Source organism: Glycine max, chromosome 3, assembly GCF_000004515.6.
Source record: "Glycine max cultivar Williams 82 chromosome 3, Glycine_max_v4.0, whole genome shotgun sequence".
Taxonomy (NCBI): domain Eukaryota; kingdom Viridiplantae; phylum Streptophyta; class Magnoliopsida; order Fabales; family Fabaceae; genus Glycine; species Glycine max.
The window spans coordinates 4,384,816-4,393,701 of NC_016090.4; the positions used below are offsets into that span (position 1 = coordinate 4,384,816).

The window sequence follows — 8,886 nt, forward strand, 5'->3', positions numbered from 1 at the left end:
TTTAACAATGTCTAAGAAGTATGTATGTTCTTCAATTTACCGAATTGCAATTGTATATTTATTATGCTTTTATCAATTCTTACGTATCTACATATCTATCATATTTTTAGAATAATCATACCATTATTAATTTATAGGACAGGGGATAAGAGATAAGCTGAAATCATCCGATCCTTCTAAAGTTCACTTGGTACACCTTTTCATCCTTCACATTGTACCCAACGAAAAACCTCACAAATAAAAATTCAGCTATTGAGAAAGTGTCAATTTGACATCAATTAAATTAAAAGTTACATTTAGCACTAGTTCAAATTTGAACTTAGATTCATGGGTAGGTACAATTTCTCCGGGCCAATCAACCATATCTGAAAAACAAAAATAAGTTTCTCATGGTCATTTTCACTCTGGCCTCAATAATCTTAAGGAGAAATTAAGTTAGAATATAACAATACTGATGTGTAACATTTTTCCGGAGAATCATTATATTTAAGTATTTGTCAATGTTGTTACTTAGTACCTGTATCGTTACTTCTTCGAAACATATATACAAGGTCAATTTCCACGTTGCCTTTGATGATTTGTTGATTCTCTGTAGATTCAGTAACATATATACAAGGTCAATTTCCATTTCAGAATGAATTGGATTTAGTAAAACGTAAAAGGAGAAAGACATGAAATGAAACATATCCTTGACAGAAATAGTTTTCTAGTTGGTTAGACTTAGAAGATACCTGTTGGTCATCCTTGGTGGCTAAATCCATCTATCGTCAACCTGAATGCCAGGGATGTGGGAAATTTTAGGCCAAATTTGAGGGTGCTTCATGCGGCATCGTATTTCCAGCAAAGGACAACTCACTATGGTTAATTTTATTAGAGAGACAGGAAGCCTTTCTCCCACCATATTTTCCAGCAAAGGACATCCCATTATGGTTAATTGTTGCAGGGATGTGAGATGGAGAAGCCCCGTGCAGTCCAACATCTCCAGATTTGACAAGTCATATAGATACAGAGACGTAAGGGAGGGAGGCAGCAAACCCTCCTTAGGGAAGGACTTGATGCCATCACATGGACCATCAACACTGAGATGAGTAAGCATGCCCATGGATGGCCATGCTAGGCCGCTCAGTAGTTTCTCACAATTGTAAATCGATACTGTTCTCAGGTCAGGTGGCATACCCCGTTTTGGAAAGGACTCAATTTCTGGGCAGTTGAATATTTCGAGACATTCTAACTTTGGGAGAAGACTACTCATCTCTTCATGCAACGACTTCAACTCTGATATGGTCAAATTAATCAAGTTGGGCGCAGGCAATCCTTCTCTCCAGAATGATACAAAGTTGGGGCATCGATGAATGTGCAAAGAACACAGACTCTCAAATGACTCTGCCCCTGAAACCGAAAGATATTCCATATTTTCACAGTCTGTGATTGTGAGATCTCGGAGATTTGGAAAGGTAACCAATGGAAGAGATGTGAGTGAATCACAACTGCTTTCTATTGACAGTGTTTCCAGTAACTCATGTTTGTGTTGCGTCGGGAATTCCAGTTTTTTAAGATCCTCGATATACAGACTCTTCAGTGATTCAGGTAAACGACCACCTGGAAATGACACGGCTGACGAGCAATCCCTTAATGTTAAAGACCGGAGACAAGTTGGTTGGATGTTAGTGATGGCCTCTATCATGGACTCCACCATTGGGCTTCCTTTTACATCTATAGTCTCTAACAAGAGAGGAAACGCATGCAGTGCTACTTTATTGCTTTTACGTATCTCCAAACTTTGAATGGCGGGAGCCGTTGGGAGAGAAGAGACAAGCAGCTCGCAATTTCTAATCACAAGTTTTGTCAGAGCAGGAAGGTGATTCGGCAAACTTCCCTCTAGTTTGGGGCAGTCACGTATTTCAAGACTTTTAAGCACAGGAAAAGCTTCTGAATCGAAGGAACTCCACACCCCCCAACAAGACATTTCATAAATGAACAGAGATTCAAGGGAGGGAAAGGGCGTCCCAGAACGACAATCTTCGTTCTTGTAAAAACCTGCATCAATAGTCTTCAGCCTATTCAATCGTGCAATTCTAAGGTTCTTGAGAGAAGGTAGTTGTCCTAGTGAAGGAAGCATACTACAGTTGTCACAATCAAGTAAGGTTAGACTTGTCATATTGCAGTAGGAAGAATTTCCCATCCAATCTGGAAATCTGGTTCCTTTATAGCCTTTTATATACAACGATTCAATGTTAAAGTGAGGCTGTAACTTGCAAAGCACATCTATTTCAAGTTGGAAGTTGGTACTGTTGTTGTTACATCCAGACCATACCAACTGTAAACTATTAATGTGTTTTTTATCCATCATCCTTGCCTCCAACGCTTCATCACTTTGGGAAACATTCTCCATGTTCCTAAGTTCAAGATCACCACGAAGATTTGAAAGTCCTCCCAATTCTTTGATTCCATTCTCTTCGTGCTTGCCCACAACAAAGAAATCCAGACGTTGTAAATGATTTAATTTACTCATTCCTCTCGGCATCTCTTTTATAGGAGTAAAAGAAATATCAAGATGACGCAAGTTAACAAGATTGCACATGTCACTAGGCAACTTGGTCAGTTTTCTGCAATCATACAACTTCAAAGTTTGCAGATTGTATAAATTACACAATGACTTTGGCAGTGTTTCTACACTTGAACCAGAGAGATCTAAATAGCGCAGATGGATCAATTTACCTATTGAGTCAGGCAAAGAATCCAGACTTTGGAAGTCACAAAATGATAAAACTCTCAAGTACATAAGCTTCGACACTATGATACATTGTGCCTCCTCATTGTTGAATGGAGCAGCTTCAAAATTTATAATGGACAAGAAAGTTCTCAGAAATTTTGCTCTACCAACAACATCAAAGTTGTCCAAGACTGAAGAATTGAATTTGGCAAATGACAAATGACGAGTCTTAGTATTGATCTTTGTTTCTTTCCCAAGTTCTTCTGATCTAAAGTAAAAATCTCCACCGAGTGATGTGGCTAGATCATGCATGAGGTCATGCATCACAAAACATTCGCCATAAGGCCTACTACTTCTATCTGTACTTGAACGTTGGAAAAACAATCTCGAAACCAAATCATCAAAATACTCATGACCAACCTCTTCTAAAGTCCTACCATTTCTTGGTTTCTTCAAAAGATCTTCGGCCATCCACAACAAGATTAATTCATTTTTTTCAAATTCGTAATCTTGTGGATACAACGAACAATAAACAAAGCACCGTTTTAAATGTGGAGGGAGATAATGATAACTAAGTCTCAGTGCTGGAATAACTTTACACTCACTTTCAGAAAGTTCCCAAATGTCACTATTCAGAATATTATTCCATTTCCCAATGTCACGCTTTCTTCTCAACATGCCTCCGAGCGACTGTGCTGCTAAAGGCAGTCCGTTGCACTTTTTAACAATCTCCTTTCCAATTTTTTCTAGTGTTGTTGTGTTCCCGTTCGATTCGGAGTAAAGACACGCATGGTTCGCAAACACTGACCAACAATCTTCATTCGACAATTGGTTTAGATGATAGGTGTGAACAGTTTGGACTATAGATGCTGTTTTTTCACTGCGGGTTGTTAGAAGAATCTTACTTCTCCTAATCCCACGGTTAAATGGTTTCTTAAGAAGACTCCAATCAACATAATCCTCTGTCCAAACATCATCCAAAACAATTAAGAATTTTTTATCTTTCAGCTTGTCCATCAATTCAAGATGAAGTAGATTCAGATCATTCAATTTACAAGCCTTTCCAGTCACCGCCTCTATTATAGTTTTTGTGACCTTGAGAACATCAAATTCTTGAGAAACACAAACCCATGCCTTAAAATCAAAATCAAATATCTGTTTCAAATTCTCATCATTGTACACCAATTGGGCCAAAGTAGTTTTTCCTACCCCACCCATGCCCACAATAGGAACCACAGACACTTCTCTACCGTCACTGTTATCCTCCGACAACAACTTGATTATGGCCTCCTTATCTTTCTCCCTACCATATATATGAGATCCATCTTCCAGAGATGTTGATGGAGCTTTCCATGACAAGTTCTCCACTGCACTCTCTTTCAAATCAAGACTCTCCTTGAGTTTTAAATGAGACTCAAGTGTGACAACTATGTCTTCCAACTTACTAACGATCTTGCTATCGGAAAAGCGAGAAAACAAGTCTCTTACCTTGTTTTGGGTGGCAGCTTTGGTGAAAACATGGTCGAGTAAGTCATCGGCTTCATAGACAGCATCTTTGAGATCATCGAGCCAGTGTTTGACATTGGTGTTTGTGATCTGTTTCTTCTCGGCATCATCAAGCACAGCTCCAACCACTCTGAGAGTGGTCTCCAACTTTTGAAGCAACTTCTTGCTAAGCTTCTTTCCACGGATCAGGTCAACAAAGTCAGGTGAAGCCAGCCTGTCGAAAAGCACATCAAGGAAAGCAGAGAGAAAGGCACCACCTACCAGTGCTGCAGCCATTATCTCAAGAACAAAAGATGATCAGAGTAGAAAGACAAAGGCAAGGGAATTGGTTGCTATGAACTGGGTTGGTTCTTCGTAAGGTTAACTGATGTGATGAGATTTGGCTTAAGTCAACTCTCTTCACCTTCACTCGTTCTGCTGTGCAAGACAAAAGTATGGTCTTTTTTATTTGTATTATTATGGTGGTGGGTGACTTATCACGTTGGGAGTCTCTTTCCTGTTCCCCACATGTTGCTTTCTTGATATTTCTATTTTGAATTTAGCTCCTCTAAACTAAAGACTCCAGATTTAAAGAGTGATGATATTTCTACCGTTAATTTAAAAAAAATGGATTATATTTCTAAAATGCTCTAATTAAAGTTAGTGATGGCCAGCTTTCTAAAATGCTTTAAAATGGATTATGTTTTCAAACCGTGTGGAGCAGTGGTATGTGTTTTTTTCTTGGTGACATTAAAGTTGTCATAGAGATATGTTATTTTATAAAGATCTAATACGGAATCATAATTTTATAAACAGTTGAAATAATTGATAGCGATTTGTGTGTTTTTAATCAAGTGGTAAAAGATTTAAATCTTTATTAATTCTTATAAATAGAATAAATTTTGTTGGGTGGAAAATAAAAAAATGAGATTAAAAAATTATTAATCCAAAAAAATGTTGAACAAATCAAAAGAGAAAGAATTAAAGAAATGACACATGCTAATTGATCCCTAAAAACATAATATTAATGAATTCAAGATTTGAATATCAAGTGTGTGATTTTTTATTAAATAAAATCAATAAAATAAATAATAGATACTAATAAAATAGAATATTGTGAAGATGTTATAATAATAATAATAATATAAAGGGAGTGATTAAAGTAATTCTTTTGAAATGGCGGCATGGAAAATTATTATTCAATTCAACTCTTTTTTTATGTTATATATCTATTATAATTATTTGATAAATACTTCCATGAAATTTTTTGGTTGGTGGATTATTCTTCAAATCTTATCTATATAGAAATGTTATTATTAGTCAAGTAAAATATATTTAGTGAGATCATCTCAAACAACAATAGTAAAATGAGAGATAAAGAAAATTTAAGTCAAGCAAATGAAAAGATTTTATTATATTTAAAAAATATTTTTTCTCCTATCATATTTAATAAATATAATTTCTATAAAATATAATTTTTATTTTAAATCAACAGGTATAAATTTTTATCAATAGTTAAAATAGATTTAAGTGAACTTCCTAGAAAAAAAAAATTATTTGTTTGTTTAAGTGTTGAAGATATTTATCCTCTAACTTATTTTTTCTCATCACAATTATTTTTTTCTTTTTACTACCAAACAAAACCTTACAAGAATACTGGATTTTTTTACTCCACTATACTTGCTCTTTCCTCATTTTTTTCAAAATAGACCTGCCTCAAAATTGTTTCCTAAACAACACTCCTTTTTAGTTTGCAGAGAGAAGTCGGGGTTAGGGAACCCAACTTCTCTTTGCTCCTATTATTTTTTAATTTAAAAAATTATTAAATTCTTTTTTTAATATTTTTTAAAAATAATTTAATTGTTTTTTAAATATTATTTTCAGATAAAAAAATAATTAAAATTTTTAATATTATTATTTTGTTTTTTAAATAATGAGAATATTTTTTGTTTAATTATTTATTAATAATTTGAAAATAATTAATTAATAATCTTAAAATAAATTTAAAAAACAAAGTGATTAAAAAAATAGATTGATTAAAAACACAATAAATATATGATTATCACATCTTAATTATATTATATTAAGAAATTAAAATACTCAAATAACATAAAATACTAAAAATTAAAGAGACAAACATCATAAATGAAACATATAATAAAATAAAAATAACAGAATAGACTAACAATTTTACATGAAAATAATGAAAGCATAAACAACTAACACATGAATCATCCTCATTACCAACCTCATTTGATTATTAATTCTAGGGAAGGAGACATGTTACAATCTACCATAGTTTTTTACCTAACAACTATGGTATTCATACTAGAAAAAAAATGTGAAAATTTTCGATAATAAAGACATAACAGAAAAAATTATTTCAATATATCTTTATCTTTAGTTTTTTTTAGATAAATATTATTGTTCATGTATTTTATTTATGATGTAATGTATTCTAGTACAAATAAATTGTTAAAAAAATATATAATTAGTTTTTTAAAATACTATAAACAAAAAAATTCATTTGTTAATTTAACTTGTTAAATAAAAATTTAATTTTTTTAAAAAGAAAAATTAATTCCTTTATTTTTAAATATTATTTTTTTATTAAATATATTTTTAATATAAAAATAATATTTAAAAAAATAAAGGAATTAATTTTTCTTTTAAAAAATAAAAAAAAAAGTTAAATATTATTATTATGGTGGGGCGTGACTTATCACGTTGGCCTGGATGCTAATATAGTAAAGAATATTGTGAAAAAGTAATAATAATAATAATAATAATAATAATAATAATAATAATAATAATAATAATGTAGAGGGAGTGATTAAAGTAATTCCTTTGAAATGGTGGTCATCAAAATTATCATTCAATTCAACTTTATTTTTATATGTTATATATCTATTGTAATTATTTGATGTATATTTTCATGAAATTTCTTGGTTTATGATCATCCTTCATATCTTATCTATTGAAAAATGCTATTATTAGTTAAGTAAAAAATATTTAGTGAGATTATCTCAAACAATAATAGTAAAATGAGAGAAAAAGAAAATTTAAGTCAAGAAAAAAATGGTGAGCAAATGAAAAGGTTTTATTATATTTTAAAAAAATATTTTTTTACTATCATATTTAATAAATATCATTTCTATAAAATATATTTGTATTTTAAATCAACAGTTATTTTGAAGTATAAGTTTTTATCCATAGTTGAAATGAATTTAAGTGAACTTCATATTAATGGCTATTATGTTGTTAAAATCTCGATCTAACAACTCAAAAAAATTCAAATTTTCTTTACATATAATATAAATAGATATAACTCTAATAATAAAAAAATATATTTATTTGTTAAAGTCTTGAAGATAAATCCTCTAACTTATTTTTTCTCCTCACAATTATTTTTATCTTTTGTACTACCAAACAAAACCTTACAAGAGTATTTGCTTAGTAGAATCTAGCTAAGTAGCATCTCTTCTCCTAAATATTTGTTAGTCTTATTAATAAAACAAATCTTTTTTTTAATTTTTTAATCAATACTCTTAAAACAAAGATCAAACACACTTTCTAAAAGTATTCCATTTTATTTATTTTATGAATAAGGAGTATTAAAGTGTATTTCACTAAAAATAAATAAAAAATGAAATACAGTACATTTTTTAATAAGATGAAGTAAAAGAAGTGAAATTATATATATATATATATATATATATATATATAATTTTCATAAATGTAGTAATAAAATAAATGAAAATGGCAATTTCATTGTGGAAAGATTAAAATTCAAATTTTAGTCCTTAAAAGTGAAAAAGTACGACAAATTCATTCATCTATTAACTTTCATCCATTATCTTTAATAAAAGAGCCTACGTGACACCTTCAGAGACAAATTTGTTAGCGCTCAACACATTCAGAGGTGAAAATGAATATTTATCCAAAATATAATTTAATCTTCATATTTTTCCTTTTTTAATCATTGCAAGCACAATTGCGAAACCTGGTTTGACTCAACCGTTACTCGGTGGTCTAACCGAACTAGTTTCACTATTGGATCGGTCATGCAATTGACACGGGATGATCTATCCAAACTCGGACAGTTAGCCACCGGATCCCGGTTGCACCGGTCCGACCTAACCGGTTTTACACACAAAAAGGGACCATCTCTACGACATCATTTTGATATCTCGTTATAATCAATTGTTATCTTGGATTTTGAAGTATGGATGAATTTTTTTTACTCAAATAATGTTAGTTGTATATTTATATATAATATAAACATATATAATTTTGAATTTTTATAATATATTAGGTCAAACCAGTCCAATGGTTAATCTATCAATTGGACCACTATCCATTCATCAACTATTTTAATTGGATCAATGACCGAACCAGGTTTCACAACTACGATTGCAAGCATAACATTACAAAAATTACTTAAAAAATAAATTAAAAAACAAACACAATAATAAATATAATATTGATTAAAAAATTTATTATTATGTTTCTTTTAACTTAGGTTTGTTTTTTAAAATATTTCTTGTATTAAAAAGGATAAAAGAATTAACAGAAATTTATCATATTTTTTTCACTTTTAAAATTAAAATTTTAATTTTTATCTTTTAAAGATAAACTTGTAAGCATGAGAAAAGAAAATAGTTATTAAAAAATAAAAATGAAAGATC

At 30.8% G+C, this 8,886-nt stretch overlaps 1 protein-coding gene across 1 annotated transcript; it reads right to left on the reverse strand.

Annotated features, from left to right (window-relative positions):
• Positions 1–153: 153 nt before the first annotated feature.
• Positions 154–4,754, reverse strand: LOC100777231 (putative disease resistance protein At3g14460). Its single transcript, XM_041013838.1, has 3 exons — positions 732–4,754; positions 518–589; positions 154–365 (listed from the first exon to the last, which is right to left on the reverse strand). Exon 1 carries the CDS (start codon positions 4,493–4,495, stop codon positions 752–754), a length of 3,744 nt encoding a protein of 1,247 aa, XP_040869772.1. The 5' UTR covers positions 4,496–4,754; the 3' UTR covers positions 154–365; positions 518–589; positions 732–751.
• Positions 4,755–8,886: the final 4,132 nt, after the last annotated feature.

Coding starts and splice junctions, on each gene's coding strand:
- LOC100777231 (XM_041013838.1), bottom strand. CDS start 4,495: ATGGCTGCAGCACTGGTAGGTGGTGCCTTTCTCTCTGCTTTCCTTGAT.